The sequence below is a fragment of the Pagrus major genome, chromosome 17, assembly GCF_040436345.1.
Source record: "Pagrus major chromosome 17, Pma_NU_1.0".
NCBI lineage: Eukaryota > Metazoa > Chordata > Actinopteri > Spariformes > Sparidae > Pagrus > Pagrus major.
Window position 1 is genome coordinate 28100387 of NC_133231.1, and position 22557 is coordinate 28122943.

The window sequence follows — 22557 nt, forward strand, 5'->3', positions numbered from 1 at the left end:
CAAAGTATTTAAGTTTACTCTGTTGTACGTGATCAGACAGGAAGGACAGAACGAGTGAATAAACCGGAGCAGCAGGAGGTTTGACAGTGTGGAATAATTGATTCTAAGGAAGGTGAAGAGGGACAAAATTCTTGATAATGTCAGATATTATGAAATGTACAGTGTAGTTGAGTACCTATGAAGTCGAGGATCCAGCCCACGGTGCCGTCGCCTCCGCAGGCCAGAACTCTGAAATCAGGAACGTCTCTGAAGAAGTTCAGCCTGTAGAGAACAAACACACGTCAGCGCCACAGCAGAACTTACTTTCACTTTGTATTTTATTGTTTATTAGACATTTAAAGGCAGTTTATCTACATACAAATGCTTTACGCTTATTTTAATTGCTCTGCTGAACCCTTTAATGTTTAGTTCTTTATTATGATGTTGAAATTTATCACACGATATGCAGATTTTTTTCCTGCATGCTCATTTTACACTGGTGGAAAGTAACCGGGGCACATTGTGTTCAGTTTTGAGGTACTACTTTTGAGGTAACATTTGATAATCTTAAATCTATAAGTCCACAAGTTGTTGTTCCAACAAAGAGACATTTTCTCCGCTGAACTGTTCATATATTTTCATTTAAATTTAACTTATTCAAGGCTTAAAGAGGTAATAAATAACAAATATGAAAGCTGCGACCATTACTTGATTAGTTGTCAGCTATTAAAGCTTATTAACATATATTCTGATAATCAATTAATCGGTTTGAGTCTGATTTCAGCTTCCTCAATGTGAATATTTTCTGGTTTCTTTCCTCCAGTCAGACATTTGCGGACGTCACGTTGATCTTTGGGAAACACTGATAGACATTTTTGATGTACTTTGACATTCTTCCACTGTGAAAGTTTAACTTGTCACTGAGTATTTTTACACTTTTGTATCTATACATTTAATTCAGTGAAGGATTAGAAAATATTCTGTATCACAGCTCATACAAATTTGAAGGATTATTTTCTAAACTTTTTCCCTTGAAGTGTTAAAAAAAGTCAAAAATACAGTGTTGCTCTTTTAAGCTCTGATAATCGATAATCAATCGGTCTGAGTAATTTTTTTTTAATGTCAAAATTCTCTGACTTTAGCTTGATAAATGTGAATATTTACTGATTTCTTTACTCCTCTACGACGTATATTGAATATACAAGACATTTGAGGACGTCATCTTCGCTCTGAGAAACGCTGATCGACATTTTTCAGTTTTCTGACATTTTAAAAGACGATTAATCAAGAAAATAATCTCCAGATTAATCAACAATGAAAATATTCCTCCCCATCGTCCTGAGTATGATGTTAACACGTCTTATGTTGTCTCATGTCACATTTTATTTCAATCTACTTTTGAAAAATGATTTTAACATGATAGATTGTTTGGTCTTCAAAGAAATGAATGGTAGTTGAGACATGTGAGACGAGCTGTGAGCAGATCATGAGCAGCATATTTTTGAGCTCCCCCTCTAATCCCACAAAATAACACATGTCGCATTGACAATTACTCATTCAGCGAGCTAGCCTGCCTGTTCGAGGGCTAATTGGATCATGACAGGCAATGTTCAGTCCAACTTCTTCCGTTCCTTCACAATAACAAAGCCCTAACTGAATGAGCCAGCCTCCGAGCCTCGTATGGCGGGTAAATGATTCGCTCAATTACTCTCCAACTGGGACCACAAACCATATTAGACGCAAAACAGACGGCCGCGAACATGAAAGGCAACTTTGGGGATATTTAAATACCAAGAAACAAACACTTCATTTGCTGTAATTGCATTAGCGAGGCAGCTAATTGACAGCAGTGCGCGCTGCTGCCTCGGCCTGCCGTGTCCGACGGTGACCGTTCACCTCGCTAATGTGTGCGGCGGTGCGCACACTTGACAAAATATTAACAAGGTTACGGTGGGGCAAGGTCATCTGGGAAGTTGTCAGCTGTGGAGAGAAGCTCTGGGTTCAGCGGAGGGGATGCAGGTGATGTTTGAGGCCACGTGCAGGAACATCAATAGAATAAAAAAAAACAGCGGACACAAGGTCAGCTCCAAAAAACTCCGGGAGCTGCGTCTGCACAATCTGTGAGCTGTCCTCCACACAGGCAGCCCAAACCTGCGTGTGCCGCTGTGTATTTATTTTTTATAAGCCCCCAAAGATTCTGTTTTCAGATCTAATCAAAGCCAAACAAGGTGGCAGCACGGGCGGCGAGGCATTCCTGTATGTTTTAACAGCAAAGTGAAGGAGCCTCGTGCATGTAAATGATCCATTCATCGTCTTAATCACAGGTGTGAACCATAGGAAACCCGCCGCCGGCCGCACCTACGGCCTGCAGCGAGCCCCCTCGTCTGTATGCGTGATCACATGTGGTATGGCGAGAGCGTCACCCCTTCTCTATCCGCCAGTCATCTGTGTCACCGGCGCTCCGTTCACATATGCATACGGAGCCGCCGCTCGTCTGAGGCTACGGCATGATACCGTCGTCTCCAGGATTCGTTATGTGTGAACTCACCTCATTTGTGTCTGAGCTGCGTGAGGGAAGTGAGTGAAGGCTCTAATACTAAAGGACTCTCCTGCATGTGATGGTGGGTATTATACGAGAGCAACAACAGCCTGTTTGTAAACAGAAGATCATTAGACGACACTGTATCTGTCTCTTTCTTTCTCTCTCTCTCTCTTTCTTTCTTTCTTTCTTTCGATTTTAACAACAATTAACATCATAATTAAGCATTTTAAATGTCTAAAATTGCTGCAAAGTCGAACCTGATGTGAGGCAGATCACATTGTCAATCAAAATATGTTTTTATAATTTTTTAAACAAAAAAATTCTCACCCTGCTACATAAAAATGTTACAATTATGCAAACGTTTTTTTTGCAGTGCATTTCTTCACTGTCGTGTTCATTTGATATATAATTTGAATATAAAAATAATGTATTTTACGTGAAAAATTATAAAAGTGATCAAAATGTACCTTTTTATTGAAGTTTTGATCCCTTCATGCAAGTTTTCAAGTTATTTGCCAGTGAGCAGTAACGTTTTATATTAAGGTCTGAGTTAATAAGTGCATAATAAAGGAGTCATTGGTTTGAAATGCTCATAAAAAAACTTCTAAGGTTTTTATTAACGATCTTAAGTATTTATAAACTGTTAACAAGTTCCTACTGATCTTATAAATATCTTATAATCTAACAATAAAGTGTTGAATGTGCTGTTATTATGATTTATATAGTCGTGTTAATGTTAATTAGCATCCTTTGAGGACTTTCAAGAGTCTAATATATTAACTAATGCTAATTACAAGGACCTTATCGTAAAGAGTTACCATTATTTTGACATCACATCTGCTGTATTTTCTAAAATGGACATCATGTCTCTGACCAGCTTAAAGGGCAAGTCCACAGATTTTAAGTTTGTGTTAAAACAGTGTGTTTAATGCACATTTGTCCGGATCAGACTGACCATTAAGAGATCTCTTCCCAGCAGGAACCTTTAAAGTTACCGTTGTTTTAAGCACTAAATCTTGTCTTTGTGTTTCAGTGCTGACAGACAGTAACACAAAGAGCGAGTCCAGCGCTAACAAGTCGGTACATCTGGAAGATACTCACTTGATTTGTCTATTTCCGACTGCTGAAGCCTGCTCATATTACCTTTACCAAAACTTTAAAATGTATTTTTTACATCGCCAGACGAGCTGTACAGTATCAAGCCGTTTGTTCTGTTGTACACATCTACTTCAGTTGTTAAGGAGAATGCTGCAACACTGTTTTGCTGTGAAGCTCCAGAAATGTTTTGTGGACGACAAAACTTCACCTGACTTTCCATCAGCACGAGGGGGAGCAGATAGTGACTGAATTTATATTTTTGGGTGAACTTCCTTTAATGTCTAATATGAACAGGAGGGATGATTATAGCAAGCAAAACATGTTTAAATGTCTATATGGGCACCTGACTATTGTTCAGACACACAATGACCAACTTACCCCGGCATGGGTCCGTTCTTGGCCAGGTTGTAGACTTGTCTCGGGTTCAGAAGATACTGGAACTTTCTGTAAATCCTACAGGAGTGAAAATAAAGAGAGGAAACATCAGAAAACAACACGTTTACCAGAACATCAAGTCAACAAACAGAACAAGTCTCAAGTATCGCAGATCAACCTTGTCCAATTAAATTGTTGGCATTTTCCTTTTCCTTATTTTTATTTTGTGTCACTGCACGCTGCCTTCCCAACATCACAGGACTGATTTTAATCAGTGCACATCACGCGCGGCGGATGTAGCGAGACGAAACAAAGTAAAAGACGTGAGAAGACAGGTTTCAGGCTCGGTTCATTTATCTCTGCACAGAAATGGCCCGAGGAAATGTCCTTCAGAAGGACACTTTTCAATTTTATACTTTGAGTACATTTCAGAACCTGTACTTTGTTGCTTTTACTTGAGTCAAGAAGTTCAATCAGTACCTTTTCTCTTTACCAAAGTCTTTTTTTACACAAGTATCTGTACTTCTACTTGAGTAAAGAACGTGTGTACTTTGTTTACTCTGCTGTCAAACCAGAGACGACTGTTACATCCTCACAAGTGCTGAAGTGCAGTCTCCAGCACTTCAGCACTTGTGAGGATGTAACCATTAAATTTGTTTAACAAGATTTCAGGACAATTTCCTGTGTTTGTGTCGACCTAAACAGATATTTTAAGACAAAACCTGATCTTTTTCTAACCCTAACCAACTGGTTTTTGTGTCTACACCAAAAATTGAAAATATAGAAACTCGAAGAAAGTAGCAACACAAAGAAAATGTCAAGTTTAAACACATCCGTAGTTTGCAGAAACACTGAGGCCTTAAAAAGCTGGATTGAGCGTTGACACGGACCGACGTCCAATCAGAGTGTGACGAGGCAGTGGACTGGGCAGCGGGGTGGGACATACCCAAAGTCCCCTTGAGGAGAAAACCATTAGAAAGACTAATTCATTTTAATTCCAATTTCATTATATCAACTGGCTGAAGTCATATTTTGATCTCATAATTTAAACAAATGAGGGCCGGCGTAATAAGGAGTGAATGAATATGTTTCAGTAATAACCCAATTAGCCCTGGGTTAAAGAAGGGGGACCAGCCAGGGACGTGACAGCCGGGGGGGGAGTCTGTGAGGAGGAGACGGTGTGTGAGCAGGAGGGGTGGTGGTGTGATGTGACGGCGAAGGCGGCGGCGGTCGGCGTTTTAGGTTAACGTTACCGTGTTTTTATTTGACTAAGTAAGCCCAAAGCTCTCTGCAGCCAGAGGCCACGCCGCTGCCTTCCCTCTGCGGCTGAGGAGGAGCGAGGGCTTCAGAGGCCTCTTGTAGCATGTTGAGACAGATTGTGTACTTACCTCTCTCCCTGCTTCCCCCCGCTCTTCGGATTGACAAACACTAGCAGAGGATGAGTGCCCTCTATTGTTGTGATCTGAATGGGAGATGTCAAAACAAACCGTCGGTGTTTGGAGACTGCAGGATGCTTCACAGGAATTCACTTTCAAGCCATATCCCTCAGACATTTTAGTGTATATACAGCACATCCAAGCCATGCCAGTCATCATCTGCTTCATTTTATAGATTCCCCCTGTTTCATTGCAGAGATGCACAAGTGGCACAACCTTCCCCTATGGAGAAGTGTGGGCGCTCGCCAGTACTTTACCTGAGTCCAAATTTAATCTTGTGTTAATTATAATATCTAATTATAAAGGAGAGCAGTGATGAAGCCACAGAAAATGTTCTTTTAAGGCAAAATAAATCACGTAAATGTTCCCTTTAAGTTAATTTTTTGGTCAAATGATGTACTGGAGTATGTTCACAGGGTGAGGCTGGAGACTAAATCCAGCAACGTGTTCGTCCCAGGACCGGATCAGAGTACTGTAGTCAGACACTGAACACAAATGTGATCTAATCTGATTACTTTTGGATTACTTTAAAATTACACATGGAAATGCTGCACCTTTGACGGAAAAACACGACTCAGCTGTTCTCTTTAAACAAAACACGTTTATCAGGTGGTGAAATTATTTTTCTCTTACAGAAACATTAATGGCACAAACAGGTGGACTGAGTGTGTTTTACAACATGTTGCATTTGTTTCTTCTGTGTGACATGAACTTTATTTTTGACTTGCACAAACTGCACTCAACATAAACCCTCTTGTGTTTGCAATATCCTCCTGAATTAAAGGCTGTTTTGGACTCCGGTAACTCTGGATTTCTCTTCCTCCCGCCACCCGCCACTCCCCCACTACTGAGATTTTCTCGAGTCATCTTAAAACAAACTTTCACTCGTTGGCCTTTAACTGTCCATTATTGTTTATCAGCCCTGGTAATCCCCTGAAGCCTCTTTAGGGCTGTTGCTGTTATAATATGGTGGCAACATATTATCGATACTTATATTAGTGCCATTGTTGTTTATACTGCTGCTATAATAACAGTAATGACATATTATTTTTTATTTTTCTCATCATTGTATCTTCACTCTAATTTCATTTTCCTCTCTTTTGTTTGTGTCCTTTTGTTTTTTAATGTCGGCTTCCTCTGTGTGCTGTAAAGCTTTGGATCGACTGTGCTGTGTGTGAAGAGCTTTGTGAATAACGTGGAGTTGAGTTGGAGCAACTGCTGCCACCTTCACATCTTGACTCAAGAACATTATTTTCTCCCAACAGGTCCGCAGAAGTGGAGCACTTGTCTATGAGAGTATTTAAGAGTATGCCAGGCGGTCTTTTTATGATGATATATGTCATCATTACAACAGTTTCAGTTTTAAAATTGCCATATTTTAAAGATACATGATGTAATTACAACTTTTTAAAAATATAATCTGGGCTGATTGCAGGTAATTAAATTAAATCTAAAGATATGAAATCCTGATTACATGTAATTTATTACCACCAAACCCTGGTTAGCTCTTATCTTTCCAACTCTGTCTGTGACCACAAGGCTGATAATCTGTATTAACAAGTCACAAATATTTATTTTCTTTCTTTTGGAAAAAAAAAAAAGTTATTTCCTAAAACAGCTGGGTACTGTAGTTTTTATTAAAACACATTTAAACTAAAGCAAATGTGCATTTGTTGGGGACTATTTTGTTGGTGGATTAACACATAAAGTGCACTAATTAGTATCTACAGCAGCAGACAGTGTGTGCATTCAGTGTAATGTATGAACATGTTTCTCAGTGCAACAGTGCGGCTCACTGATGTGTTTTCAGTAGTTTTGGACAATAATGAATCTCTATGACACAGAGGAAGAACAGACAGTATATAACTTGCCAACAGCTGTTCTGGCGATTGGGTCGTAGTAGGACAAATTCATTGTTGGTTTGGATGTTTTCATGATTATGTTGTCAAAAAGAAAAATACAGGATGTCTCATGCTATCAAAATAAAACAAGTTATTGCACATTTGCTCCAGTTTTTACCCAAACTGAAGCTGATATTAAGGTGTTTTCTGTGTTCTGGTGCAGGCCAGGTTTCAAACAGCGATGGACGAACAGTACAGTAAAACAAACCATCTATCTCTTTGCAGATCAATACCCTCAACCTGATAACTCATGATTCACTTTTCAGTCGTAACAGTTATTTGTCACCACTTCCTAATTGGCAGGGCAGTTTGTCTCGTGTGACGTGGGAGAGGAATTTTCTCTGAGCGGTAGTGAAACTGTGGACAGAGCGACAGAACCTGCGGTGCCGGAGGGCCGAGAGCGCCACATAAACAAGCTCTAATCCAGCGGGCCTCTGCTTGAGTCGCCCTTCGTGCTGGTTAGTCTGCGACGACTCGCCCCGTGCTCTCCCTGACACAGATGAAGCGCTTAACTCCCCCTGTCTGCTAACCCAGCAGGCCAAGGGTGAATTAATGAGCTCCCTGTCCAGTCCGGAGTGATCCATTACTTCCTGTAATTATAAATAATAATCTTGATTATTATGCTGGCGAGAGGCAGAGATGGATGTGCCTGGGATATGATTCATCATATTTCTCTCCCAGCCTCGCATAGACGAGCAGTCGCCACAGACAGCGGCAGGTTTCCATCGCCGGCGTGCTGGCTGACAGATATTAGAGAAGATCAGGCTCTGCTGTATGATCCTGATTACCAGCAGGGCCTGAAGAGCCCAGTCATACGTCCCGAGACCGACTGCAGAGGCTCATTTACAAACGATGGGAACAGGGCTGATGCATGGATATTCTCCTGAGATAACTGCTGTGGCTGCTGGTTCACAGGCCTCGAACAAACACGACATGTAGAGAACAGATCTCTGGTTAAAACACATCAGCTCTGTTTCTGTTAATGACTTTAAACATGAGCTGGTTCTGTCGTCTGTTTCAGATCTTTTAACACGTCACCACCTCGGATCTGACACTCAGATAAAGTATTTTAGTCCAGGTATAAAGCAAAGATTAGATCATAGTTTCACTGTTTTTTAACGCCAACACTGTGGAACAAACTGCCCCTCAGTTCCAGGTCCTCTGTGTGAGGCTGTACCACATTTAAAGGTGCATTATGTAGTTTTGGGGAAGACATTTTAATCCAAAGCAAATGATCTTCATTAATTTTTTTATGCCTTAACAAACTAAATAAACTCTTTATTTTCATGACTGAATAAACAAACTGACCTTAAAGGACAACACAGTTTCATACTGTTTTACTTTGTTTATATGTGGCGGACCCTGCCACCTGGGACCTTATTTTCCTCTGAGAACAGCTTGTTTATCCAGTTTATGGAAAGGATAAATATTTCTGAGTTTGTATTATTACCTCATTATTTATTTTAAATATTCAAATTCTGAGTTTGAATTTCTTCTTCAAACTACATTGTGCCCCAGTAAACTGGCATTGTTATACCCTCTTTATATCTTTTTTTATTCCAGTGATTTTATGCAGTGGTGAAAGAAGTAATCAGAACTTTCACATAAGTAAAAGTAGCAACACCACTGGATTATAAACATGGTTGGCCGGAATACTAGCCTGGCGGGTTATCAGGGTCGATATTCAGCATGGTTTCCTATTCTCGGTGTCTGTGTTTCTTCGTCTCCGATTGCCAATTAAAATAAATTGGTTTAAAAATATCAGACTTTGACTCTGATGCAGCTTCCTCTCTCTGTTTGTAGTCACTCTGTGGTCTCACTCAATGTCCCGCCCACAACACCGTCTGATTGGTTACACGTCACAAGTAATCGCCTATCAACACCGAATAATACGAATCTGCAAAGTAACTAGTAACTAAAGTTAACAAATAAATGTAGAGTGGAAGTGTAAAGTAAGAAAAAGTACTTAAGTACAGTATTTGAGTAAATTGTCTCGAGTTACATTGTGTCTCTAGTTAGTCTAATTTTGACACTAAGATTTTTATTTTTCCTAAAAAAGGAATAACGGTTCCAAATCTCAGTTTTCAGTCTCCTTGATCAACAATAATCATCATCAGCCCTGAAAAAAAAACATATCAGTCGACCCCTAATTATAAATATTGATGTCTTAATGTGTTACTCACTTAATTACTGCTGGTGGCTTGTGAATTTACCCCTGAGATCAATAAAGTCTTAACCTGTAATAGTACATCATTACTTTTTTGTTATAAATTATATTTTTTCATCCTCAATCCAAATCTGCAAAGTACTTCATTATTAGAGCTATTATGTAAATGTAGTGGAGGATAAAGTAGAATATTTGGAGTACAAGTACCTCAGAACATGAGAACATTACTTGAGTAGATGTACTGAATTACTTTCCATCGCTGGTTGTGTTTTATCTGTTCGTCAGTGACCAAAAGATGCTAAAAGGTTTTGGAGTTGTTGGACGAGGATCATCTCAGCCAGCAGCAGTTTCAATGGCTGCAACGTAATCATGAAGGACAAATACGCCTGTCAAAGTACAACAAGTGTAATTCTGAGCGTCTAAAAATATTGTTTTGCTTTTTGTTAAATAGTTAAATCCTTCTGGTCTTTCCTAATAAAGCTGTTCTATCACTTTGCACACAGCCACCAGACTCCTTTGACAAAAACAGTACTTCGCAGCTGGCTCGACTGGTTCGCTTGCTTGTGTTATTGTGTGACTTCGGCGTTCCAGCGTGTTAGTTGTCAATCCCAACACGTTAAAACACCAAAGTCACACAATAACACAACTAACTAACAGCTGACGGGATCTTTGTCCTCGAGGATTACGTTGCAGCCATCGCAGACCAATTCCAGGGTTTTTCCAGGTTTAAAAATACCCAATTACCCTTTAATCACTTTGGCTTTAGATTTTACAACACGAGTGTATTTAATTAAGAATTGAGAGATGATATCTAATGAAGATCTGCTGATACATCTCCACGTTTTGTATTGATTTTGAAAATAATAATCTACATTGCTATTTTACAGAGTTTGAATCCAACTGTGCCAATTCTCACCACAGTCTGAGATCTGCGTGTAAAAAGAAATGTGATTGATTCCCTGTGAGTTCACTGTGTCTATGTCCGAATGACAGACTCACCTGCAGTCCTTGGCCGTCCACCGTGACCGAGTTGGCTCTCTGCATCTTCCCCCGGCCCGACTGGCTCGACCGGGAGTCTTTCCTCAGCGTCGACTGCCTTTCCTGGGGTCAAAGGTCAAACGGCGAGATTGTTAGAGGATCCAAAAACGAGGTTTCAGACCCAAAAAAAAGTGATTTCGACTTCAACTCTCCCACAAAATGATTCATAAGACAAATTTAAATAAAAGTCAATGTACAGCAAAATATTTCCAGGTTTTACTTCATTTTATGAAAACACACAAACCTGCATATGCATTTGAACTTTATATAATTCATGCTTTTTTGTAGAGTGTGTCACTTGTCTTGGCCTTTTTTTCCTGCTGTTTGTATTTTATTAATAATTGTTGTCAGGGCGGTGGCTACCGTTGAGGTCTTGACTTTGGCGTTTTTAAAAAAAAATGACCTTTAAGTCAACAAAAAAATAACAAATAAATAAATGATAAATACATTATTTAGTGTCTTTCCAACCAAATTTTGTTTTAAAACAGCATTTAATCCTTCATGTATGAAGGGCCATAATTTTTGGGCCATAATTTCCCAATCCATCCAGAAAGATACCTGGAAATGATCTGGTGCTACACATTGGTTTTAGTTTAATTTATTTTTCCTATGAATGGATGTTGATTTAGGAATTTACCTGCTCCGCTTCAATAAAACAAATATTACTGACCCGCTATAACCCAATAAATCTGAAGAAGACTGGCGTGAGCATTACCTCTAAACGTCACCAGCGAATGTGCCAAAAACGTGCATGTAAGGGAGCTACAGTGTGCAAAACTGGCCATGGCCCTGGCTGTGACAGAGGTTTTCATGCTGCCTTTTTGTCCGTTGTACAAAAAACAGAATTAATCTTTACAATACCAGACAACCTTTATTATAGAAGTCGAGATGAGAACAAGAAAGCGGGTAATCTATGTTTTAGAGATACTTAATGAGCCATTTTTAGGTGCAGTCTTTTCCCCCTGAAATGGACTTTTTCCATTCTGGAAATAATTTGCCACAGAAAAACAAAGATTTGCCATTTCAGAGCTCGCTGGAGGAACACAGGCTGATGATTACATCCTCAGATAACACCGTGTCAGGCTCACTCAGCCACTGGGCCGGCTGACCGGCGAGGAGTCTTACCAGGATGATGGGGCAGATTGAGTTGGGCGGCAGGATGTGATCCTTCAGGGGTCCGCAGTCACACTCGGGTTTCACGTGAGAGGCACACTTGTTATGGAGCTGGAGGAGGTGGCGGTCGTTATTAACAGCCACATTAGTAATCACAAACAATTGCATGTTACAAGTATACATTTGCTCGGGATTGTGTCGTTGCCTCTGTTTTTACTTTCTATTAACTTGCAACCGCAAACAAGTGTTTTCTGGGTGTAAATTGGTGGATTGACTTGCGAGGTATCAGAGGTGCTAAAACGAAACTCTAAAATACAAGAAGCAGTGGGAATATAATGAGGAGGTGGCTGCCTCTCCTCAGGTGGCAGCTTACCGTGATTTGACACCACACACAGTGGAGCCCAGTCAGGCCCTGGTAACACTTAACGGTTTTGTGACACTTGTCACACTTGGTGGGGCAGTTCCCTTCCACCCAGAAATGATGCATTACCTGCGGAGAGAAAGGAGAAGGCAGCATACAGGGAGGGTAAGAAGTGATAAAAGAAACGCGGTGCAGAAAAACAAGATACATACAAAGGCACAAGTGACACAACAATTAAAGAAAGCAAAAGGGAAAGAAAACAAGAGGAGGAGAAAAAAACAGACAGACAGAAGCAAAACAAATGATGCCGTCTGTGTCTTTAAACCACCTCATTCTGGTAATTAGCAATGCTTTAGTAGCAGATTGAGTTGTTTTAATTCCATTAGAAGAAGAGAAGCCCTCAGCCTAAGCTCCGCGGAGCATCGCTGATCCAAGCGTGCCGCCTGGTAAACACTCCAATTGGACGCACCTCTGTGTTTTTCTTGGACTTGACATAGGTTTTGATGCAAGACGGCGGAGCGCGGGCCACGCAGCGCTCGTGGACAGTGTACTTGCAGACTGGGGAGGAAAGAAAAATGCAATTTAGGACTTTCAACAAGGAAAAGATTGAACGCAGAGGGGAAGAAAAAACAGACTTTCACGCAGTTATAAGTGGTACACATGAGGGTTTGAGTAACGTGTTTGTGAAAGCTGTATGGAAGGTGTCTGGTGCCAATACGAGGGTGAGAGTTTGGTGCAAAATACCCACTGGGGCAAAACACAAGCTATATTTTAAAAAAAAAACATAGAATATAGTATTTTATAGGCTACTATGGAGCCTTTTTTCTCATTATTTTCCATTTTCAGCATTAAGGATGTACGATATTGGATCAGATGTTGACTTTTTCCTTGCTGTCGGAGAGGAGAACAAAAAAATGCAGCCAGTTCTGGAGAATTGATTGTGCAAAAAAAATCTAATTTCGAATATTTAGCATCAATATGTACTTAAACTAAGCCACTGTTGTAAAAAGTACCCAAAAGTCTTACTTTCACTTTAAGTCACACATACGAATAGCACTTTAAGTCTTGAAATATCGTATATTAAATGTACTTAAGTAACAAAAGTACAAATTAAAGTAAATAATAAACATATCTACATGTATATATACTGTACACTATGGGTCAACTGATCATGGCCGGGCTTATTGGATCCAATATTCATTAGCGGATTATTAAAGTATTTCTCTTAAAAAAAAATCTGATTGCTGATGAAATAAATTAATTTAAAAATGCAGTCGTTTGGCTCTGATGCAGCATCAGCACTGAAGCACGTGAACATACAACGCTGGCCTCCTGTACATCGTCTTGTATCTGTCTGCACAGATCGATGGATGTGTCGAAGCCTTAATGGTAAGTGAATTACTCACATGAGCAGCAGAGTCCCTGCTTCCCCAGTCCAATCAGCATGTTGAGACACAGGTTACAGTAGGCCGGCTTGTTGAAGTGCTTCAGTCTCCACACATGCTGCCCGTCATCCTTCACATTCTGCGGCGAGAGAAACAAACCAAATGATTAACGGATTTTATAATCTGGTGAGAAAAGAAAAATCATCAGCTGATCGTTTCTCTGATTTCTTTGTCATCTAGTTTATTGGTTTTCTCGCTAGTTCATATTTTAACAGAAGTATTTTCATTTTTTGTTTGTACTTTACTTCAGAACTTAATATTCATTCATAAAAAATGACACTTGTGGAGATTACTGCTGAAGTTGGTCAAACAGTTCCATCTAGTGGAGACACGATGAACTGCAGGCGCTCTCGTTAGTTTGGGGATCACACAGCAGATGTAGGTGTGCTCATATGTAAGGATGTTCTCAGGAAACCACTGCAGAGTGTGTGAGCTGTCACAGGATTAATTATGAATCACAGAAAATGTGTTTTTCTTCCTAAAATGTGTGTATTCACTGCTTATAGTCTACAGATTACCTACAGCAGCACGTCTCAGAGTCATTTCAGAGTCTACAGCTTAATATTTGGATTTTGTCACTAATTTGCAGTTAAAATATTAAACAATAGATGTAAAATAACTCCTGTGACATTATTGGGATTAGCATAAATCATCAGATAAGGTAATAAAGGCTGGGGAGAGGCTGATAAAGTCAATTCACACTTCAGTTCAGGGTGCGAGAGCAGACAGCTTCATTTTTTGGAGCTGATTGGGCTAATGAACCAGAAACATTGTTGAAAATATCAGTTCTGGAATAATGACATGGTGCGAGTTCCAAGTTATTAAAAGTTGTCTTATTAACGTTAAAAAAATCAAACATTTAACGATGTCTTTACTAAGGAAGACGAGCGAGCAACAGACGAGAGACATTCATCTGTTCCCCCTTCTGATGTTTGTCCAGATGTTTCAGGGAATCCAACTTCAGTTCATTACCTGTCACACACACTATGATGTACCTCAGCAGGTGAGTTTAAACCTCTCTAACGGCCGACATGTCACCAGCCTTCAGACCTAAACATCACAATTTATTTATAATTTTCATTTATAGCTACCCTCTGAAACAGCCCAGTCATCAGAGTTAAAAGTTAGCAGTTTACGTTTCTGCAAATGTGAACGTATCACGTACGTATTTCTACAATGTGTCATATCACATTCACATTACATGTTTATGACAAGACTTTTATATCAGGTAATGGGGATGGTGGTGGTAAGAAGGCTGCCAAGCTCGTGACAGCAGGCAGATCGAGACTGTGTTTCAACATTTGTAAGTGTGAAACTACTGGATATGATTTTAAGGGGATGTTGAGACATCTCAGGCCGTGTTTGTGGCGACCAACACGGGTATTTTAAGCCAAAACATGATCTTTTCCAAACCCCAACCAAGTGGCTTCTGGGATGAAACCTAACCAGATGAAATGTAAAGTTGCACCATAAAGAAATGTTAGGTTTTAACATAGCCATGGTTTGCAGAAATGCACATTGCCAACATTTTCTTCTGTCCAGAATGAATACTCTTTAAAAGGACAACTCTTTTATGAGTTTTGACACTATTTGGCAATACGTGTAGGCTATCATTATCTTTTTTCTTGTGGGAATACCTTTTGTTCAGAGGCCCATTATTCAGAAAAACAAAAAGCTCACTGCTCAGAAGGTGTGTTACTCCAAAAATACACACTCGCTGTGAAGTGTGTTTGCTCTTAATGTGTTTCTGTGCAGGAAAAGACAAAGTGAAGTTCATCAGGTGACCTTCAGCCTCATGGGATCAATAATGAACATGTAGTGAACGTTGTGGAACAGTCCCGGTTTGGTTAAGTTTAGGAAAACATCTTGAGTTAGGGTTAAAATAAGTTTGTTAGTTACATCAGTTAAATTACGTACGCAAGCTCCTGATACCAGAGTGCATTCTGGGACTAACCGGCCTGAGGAACAGCGGGTTTTATCGGCTGTCAGACAAATGGGCCTCCAGTACAAAAGGACATTATTTCTTGGAGCGTTAGCAAGCGACAAGAATCACTGGCAAACACAAGCGATGTCTGTGTGGACTCACCGTCTCCAGGCCCAGCAGGACCAGCAGTGGGATGGTGGTCATGCCTCCTTGGATCCACTCCTCCAGTGAAACTGTGCCGTCGTGATCGTAGTCGATCTCCCGCATCATATCCTGGAGGATCTACAGCACGGAGGAAAGAGGTCAACAGAAGTCAAAGACCAGCTAATGAATCATATATAATAATAATAATAATTATATTGTCTTTCTTACCGGTTTCAGCTCGGTCACGTCCCACTCCAGGTACTCGGCTACGTGCATCATCTGGGAGATAATGTGCTCCAGCTCCTGTGGCGAGACCGCAGACAGTCATTACAGGCACAAAAACACTGTATTTACCTTTCTGCATATTGCAGCCTTACAAGTGGATGTCACTAAACGTCTGTGGTGTGAATAGACTGATAAACAGCGTGTAATAGCAGGTTGGGAATGTCATTCTCCCGCACAGAAGAGTCGCAGAGAGGGAAAACAAAGGCAGCGTGGGAAGAGCTGCGAGGGCTGATGGTTTAATTACAATGGTTGTTTTTTTGGGAGGCGTTATTATCTGGTGGGACACAGAATCACTACGATGCACTCTGGACTGGATTTTAATATGTTGAGTATCAGTGAGAGTGGAAATCAGGAGCTGATGTTTTATTTTCTATAAATTCTGCAGAACAATGTGGGTCAGACTAAATTAACGTCTCTTTTCTCTTTCTGCTCTCCGTCCTCTTTTCATTCGCTCTCTCCCCTCCCTCTCCCGCTCCATAATGGGATACTAATAATGGGATACATTACAAAAAACCCCTCCGCCCACCCCACCCGCGCCCTCTCCCTCTTAACCCTCTAATTCAACCCACTGACTCCCTCCTACGCACTTTCTATACATACACACATAAGGACTGACGCTCTTTCATTGATAAATATACACACACCCAACTCTCCTCTCGCTTTAATTCTTATTTTCTGTCACCCATACATTTATATACTTGAACCAACACTCGAGGATGAAAAGAGAGATAAATATTTCACCTGTAATTATGTGATCTTAAAAGTAACTAGTAACTGCAGCTGTAAATAAATGTAGTGGAGTAAATGATGTCTTATCATGAAGGTTAGTTTACTTTTAAGTTTCATTCTGTCAAGATCAAACAAATACAAGACGTTTAATGTAAGTACACAAACACGTGGAGCTGAATTGTGCAGTTTATTAATCATTAAGTCGATCTACAGAAAAACAGTATGCAATTTTGGTGACTGATCGATTTAAAAGGTAACTCCACCAATTTTCCTCATTAAAGTGTGTTCCTTATTTGTTTCCAAACTACTGCATATTTGAAAAAAGTAGTATAAAGTTGTGTGGCTCCAGAGGAGGCTGCATGAAATCTGATCAACTGTCTCCAGTGATGTCACTCAGTGGCTAAACTGCATTGTGGGTAATGTAGGAAGAAGAATATGTGGGATAAAAAGGCGATATCTCTCATTCTGCTGTATCGATTTTGATCATTTGTTTTTAAACTCCATCATGAGTCAAACAGTGTTAAAGGAGTGCAAAAAAACTTGGTGCCTACATTACCCACAATGCAACTTAGCAGCTAAGTGACATCACTTACATGCAGCTTCCAGAGCCACAAAAGGCTTCATACTACTTTTTGGTTACCCTTGAGTAAATTATTAATTATTACAGGACATGTTTCAACATTTTTGGAGTAATTTATGGACCTTGATGAAAAATAATTGCCGTACGACTTGTTTCTATAAGTGAGCACTAAAGGGACCTCGGTAATGTCTCATTATCAGGTAGGTTTGTTTATTTTTCTGTATGTTTTTTTAATCAAGTTTCAATTCCCTTGATGCAAGTACACAAATAAAGTCTGCGGTCAACTAGTCGATTGAGTTTTGATGATCAATCAGTTTCTATTTAAATAATATTTATAGCAGAAACATTAACTCTGTGATGATTGAGAGATAGATGTAATAACAAGCTGAATATCTTTGGGTTTTCAAACGTTGGTCTGACAAACAAGCGATCTGATGACATCACTTTGGGCTTTAGGAAGCTGTCACATGCATTTTTCACCGTCTTCTCAAAAGGATTAATTGACTAAGCAAGAATATAATCCTCACATTAATCGATACTGAGTATAATTGTCCTGATAGAATTTGTTGCTTGTTTCTTTTAATGTGAAAATGTATGTTGTTTGTTTTAAGTTTGTTATTTGTTCCTTGTCCCTACGCTCTTATGCTGCTGTGTTGGCCGGGACTCTCGTAAAAATATTTTGAATCTCTGTGGTAATATTCCTGGTAAAATAAAAAAATAAAAAAATAAAATAAACACTTGAACACCAACATGTTAGGAGATACCATCGGTTTCAATGTTTCACTTTTGCCTGATGAACGTGAGGTGAAAGTTGTTCTTCAGGGAGGAGAAATATTTACCGAGCTGTCCAAAGACCCGTTTCCATCCGTGTCATAGAGGCGAAACATAACTGTGGAGACAAAAACAAAATGTCAAGCTTCAGTATTAACACCCTGCACTCTGCAGCCTTTAATCCCCACCTTTGAAGTGCACATTAAAAGCAGTTATTGGCAGCAGAAGCCACAACACTCGCTGCTCTGTGACACAGATTTTCCCCCTGCGTGTCAATGTCACTGCACGCGGATACGAAACAAAACCCTGAATCCAGCAGTTGTAAACATCTGAATGCAGCAACTTTAAGTGTCCCCCAATTACCACTCAAGATTGTCGCCATGGAAACAGACAGCTCCAACATCCCGGCTGTGATTGGCTCTTCCTGTTACATCGCGTTGATGCGTAAACACCCCCGAGTCTGAGCGTAACAGAATCGTGAAAACAACAACAACAACACGACCTGGCTGCAGATCATTTCCATACTAATGGCTATACTTAGAGGTGCTCTGAGCCACCGCCGCACCCTCTACACCTCCACCCGAGCGTGGTCGAGGTGCAGCAGGAGGGTGGGGTGCTGACATCATGAGGACTTGACGTCAGACGGCGGTCCGTCAGGCCACTAACGAGGAGCTAATTGCCAGTTTCCTGAGGGGGTGTGACCTTTCGGGGGCAGAGGGAGGGGGGAAGTGACGCTGGAGTCTGGGGCTGGGTGTTGGGTGGAGGTTGATGGTGTTACAAGGAGGTGATTGCGGTCACCAAGAGAGGCCTCAAAACGGTCATAAAGTGCAAAAGATGATGAGAACTGTTGTTAAATTCTGTCTGCAGTACAAATGTGTCGGACAGAGGAAAGTCTCTGTGACTGGAAGGAAAATAATCGTCCTGAAATGTTTCTTTGAGGAAGATATTCACAGTTTCCATCACAACAAAAACGCAAATACAAGACATAGAAGAATAAAGTAGGAAGTGAAGTTACATTGAATCAAACTGAAATGGTTCAATAGTTATTTCACTCTTTTTAAATGTGAGATATTGCTAAATTAGTCCAATATTGGAGTTTTAGGGTGGAATGGAAGGGAGAGAATCATCAACAGAACAGTACTAACTTAACAGTTTTTAGTATAAGCAAAGATATTCTGCTGTAGAGTGAGTTTTCAGGCAGTTGACCGAAATAAAATGTTGGCATTTTACGTTTCAACAGACCGCTGACGCGTTAAATTTGTACATTTTATATGTATCATATCAATGTATGTATCAGATTACGTTCAGATTACATGTATGTGTGCTGACTTTCTCATCACAGGTGGAGGGGACGGTGGTGGTGTTTCACCGAGGCTGCAAGGCGAGAGACAAAAGTTCACTTCTCGTTTCAACCTCGATTTTAGTGACCATTTGGACATTTTTCAGCCATCTTTGCGGCAAGTTCTTCTGCAGGAACGCTCTGATCGTATTCACACCTGGAAGCCACTGAGCAGCTCCACTACAGAGGTTTGCCTTGCTCAAGGGTATCTTCACGTAATTTTAAAATGTAAACTTTTTTGCAGAATAATTTTGTATTTCTATTCCATTTTTTTTACCTACAACAGGGATATTTCAGAGTGCTTGTTCATGCTGTTGCCTGTTTGATTGTATATTTAAAACCTCTCTCATTTCATTATATTTCTGTATCACTAACATTGTCATTACCATTTTCTGTATTATTTTTTACTTCATTTTGTTTTATTTTATTTTATTCTGTACTCACGTCTCACTTGTAAATGAAATCTTGATCTCAATGTGACTTCCTGATTAAATAAAGTATTAAACAATATACATTATTATTAGAGTCAAACATTTTTAGAAACAAACAAAAACATCTGCCAATGGAGTGAGACTTCAACCTCACTGTGGTGTTTCAAGATACTCCTTAAAAATCATCTGAAACAAGAGAGACTACAAGAGAAACTTCAATATTTCATATTTATTTCAATATTTGATGACTTGCTGTTGCCAAAATGTGTTTGTTTCAGACGATCCTGATGAAATAAAAAAAATCATCAGCTTAGAAAGGAAGCTGCACCGAAGTGCGAGCAGTTCTTGACCAAACCAGCAGAGGGAGCCATCCACCCCTGAAATAACAGCAGTCAGGATCACAGCATTGTAGAGCGATCGCTCAATAAGGCATCATCCACAGTTAAATCCATGATGTGCCCACACACAGGCAGCGTCGGCTGAATTATTTAGTCATCCCTGTGCTTAATGAGCGCTCCTCTGCTCAATAATTCAGCAGATGGATGAGAATTACAGCAACACAGAAAAAAAAAAAAAGATTCTGATGTCCAATTAAGCAACGCAGCCCTGTGAATAAATGATGTGATAAATGCTATTCGGGGACGCGGGAAGACGTGTCAATAAACTGCGATCACGAGGCATCAAACGTCCCTTTGGAGAAGCTTTACGGGAGCCGCGCCGATCATTTCCAAACAAAGACACGGAGACCGAATCTCACTTGATAGTCAGTCAAATCTATAAACTCCATTATTATCACCAGGGGGGGAAGAACAACACAACAAGAGGGACACAGTTTGATTGAATGGGCTTATTAAAACTGCCGAACACACCAGAAAGACCTTCAAACTGTCTTGTTTTTAAAAAAATGAAATGCCGAGGGAGAAAAAAAACACATAAAAAGACAGAAAGAAGAAGATTCAGAGTAAATATTTGAAAGCAAACAAAGAACTGTTCACATCGACACCAGAGATTCACTGCACCGTCTTTGGTGTTGCGTATAGAAAACTCAATATCTGGACCATAAATACTCTGTTCTGAGCTTCAGGCTGATGTCACGTCAGCCTCACAGACAGGATCTTATGTGGATGATCATTTCTCACAGCCTGAAGAAACACGCACAGAAATAATGTCTTCGGTCGAGATAAACCTCAGTGGACGGAGCGCAGATGGAGAACATAGACAATAAAATTAATTAATAGTAATGACTCATTGATTTTTCATTCAGTCACTGTCCTTTCATTCCATTGGCTTTTCAAATGCTTCGTCTACTTTCAGCAGATATAACTCACATTTATTGAACTTCAAACCTGAACAAAAGGTGCTGAGAAACCTGGCAGCTTCACCAAACGGCTCATTGTTCTGTCTTTTCTTCTGAAGGTGGATCTCAAGGATAATGATTCGGTAAGATCTGGATCAGATTCAAACTTAGACATCCCAGCAGTATCGTTTCTTCTCACTTGTGTGGACTGGGTTTAGCAGCTCTATATTTCTTGTATTGCCAGACTGAATGTCAGTGATTTGCACTGCAAACATTACAGGAGGCGACCCCTTATCTGTCTGCTTTGTCACTGAATTTATTACTTTCAATTTACCCTCTCTGCCCTGAATAAGACTGACTCTGTTCAAGTAAAGAGGCAACACGTCCTCATACCTACTGCAGCTTGGTCAGCGGCCTTAACCTTCAAACTAAAGGCTCATTCATCCTCCCTTTACGTACCAAACTAGACACGTCCATTTCAAACGATATCACCCACATGCTTTCATCACGCATCCTTCACGTCGGCATGGATGTTAAGCAATACAGCCACTTGGGGGCGCCTCTCTGAGTCAAATCATGTCCGCAGGGACCTCCGCTTTTCCTTCACCATCTCCTCCCAGCTGTTCTGTAGTAACTGTTTGCCAAGTAACCTCATACAGATGTTTACAACTTCTCACCAACTCTCCTCAAAAGTTTCTGCCATTTTTAAGCCTTCTTCCTCTTCCTCTACACTGCCCTCTACGAGTCGGAGGTACCGCTCCAGTGGTCTGTGTCCGTAAGCTTTCAGAAAATATGCAGAAAGACGTATAAAATGAACAGAAGGCTCCGGCCACATCAGTATGCATATCTAACACTGAGCATGAATGAGCTTTAGGACGCTCTACCAACCCCTCCAGGGTCAGTTTTGAACGTGAACGACTGCACGGTCAAGTTGGACTTTCAAAATAAAGCTTGCAGACGAACAGTAACCATATTAAGACATTTTATGACTAATCAACATCGTCATATTAAAATGACAAGGAAGAAGTTTGCCTTGGTTGAGATACACTGTCCTAAATAACCCCTAAATGTTGATGTAAACATGTTTCTGTCTATTCGACCATTTTCAGCATCCAGGTCAAACTTCACAATGAGCTCGTTAAGTAGAAAGAAAAACCTCCCTCAGAGAAATAAATCCACTCAGAACGCAGCTCCAGTCTGCATATTTGACTTTTTCCCTAAAACAGGAAGCGTCTGAGAGGCTCTTAGATCACATTAGATTCGATTACCTCGGCAGCTGAAGGCTACAGTTGTTATTTAAAGCTTCAGAGAATCGGCTACTTACTGCGGCATGACTTTGCATTTTTCCACAAAGCGGCTGAGCAAAGATTTGTGGCATGAGCTTCGTCCTCTCTTACCCTTTAACTTTCTCCCTGGGCTTCAGTCTGACGTGACTTCCACCCACCGAGGTTAAACTCAGGCGATGACATTAATTCTGCCTCTCAGTGCCTCAATTTCCTGGTTTTGTATTTTATTTGTGTATTCTTGTATCAGGACTCATCTACTTTCTACACACCGACCCCTCAGATGCTTGTCGTACTGTATTTCCAACAGAGGAACCAG

The 22557-nt window shown here is 40.3% G+C and overlaps 1 protein-coding gene across 1 annotated transcript in view; it reads right to left on the bottom strand.

Annotated features, from left to right (window-relative positions):
- dgkb (diacylglycerol kinase, beta) overlaps positions 1-22557 on the bottom strand; it is a 75725-nt gene that overhangs the window by 38364 nt on the left and 14804 nt on the right. The window contains exons 7-17 of the mRNA XM_073485269.1: positions 17957-18006; positions 15752-15826; positions 15542-15661; positions 13417-13534; positions 12480-12568; positions 12023-12139; positions 11662-11760; positions 10498-10599; positions 5383-5456; positions 3998-4072; positions 176-261 (exon numbers count right to left, since the gene is read on the bottom strand). Of these exons, the coding sequence (XP_073341370.1) occupies positions 176-261; positions 3998-4072; positions 5383-5456; positions 10498-10599; positions 11662-11760; positions 12023-12139; positions 12480-12568; positions 13417-13534; positions 15542-15661; positions 15752-15826; positions 17957-18006 (1005 nt within the window). The remainder of the gene's footprint in view (positions 1-175; positions 262-3997; positions 4073-5382; positions 5457-10497; positions 10600-11661; positions 11761-12022; positions 12140-12479; positions 12569-13416; positions 13535-15541; positions 15662-15751; positions 15827-17956; positions 18007-22557) is intronic.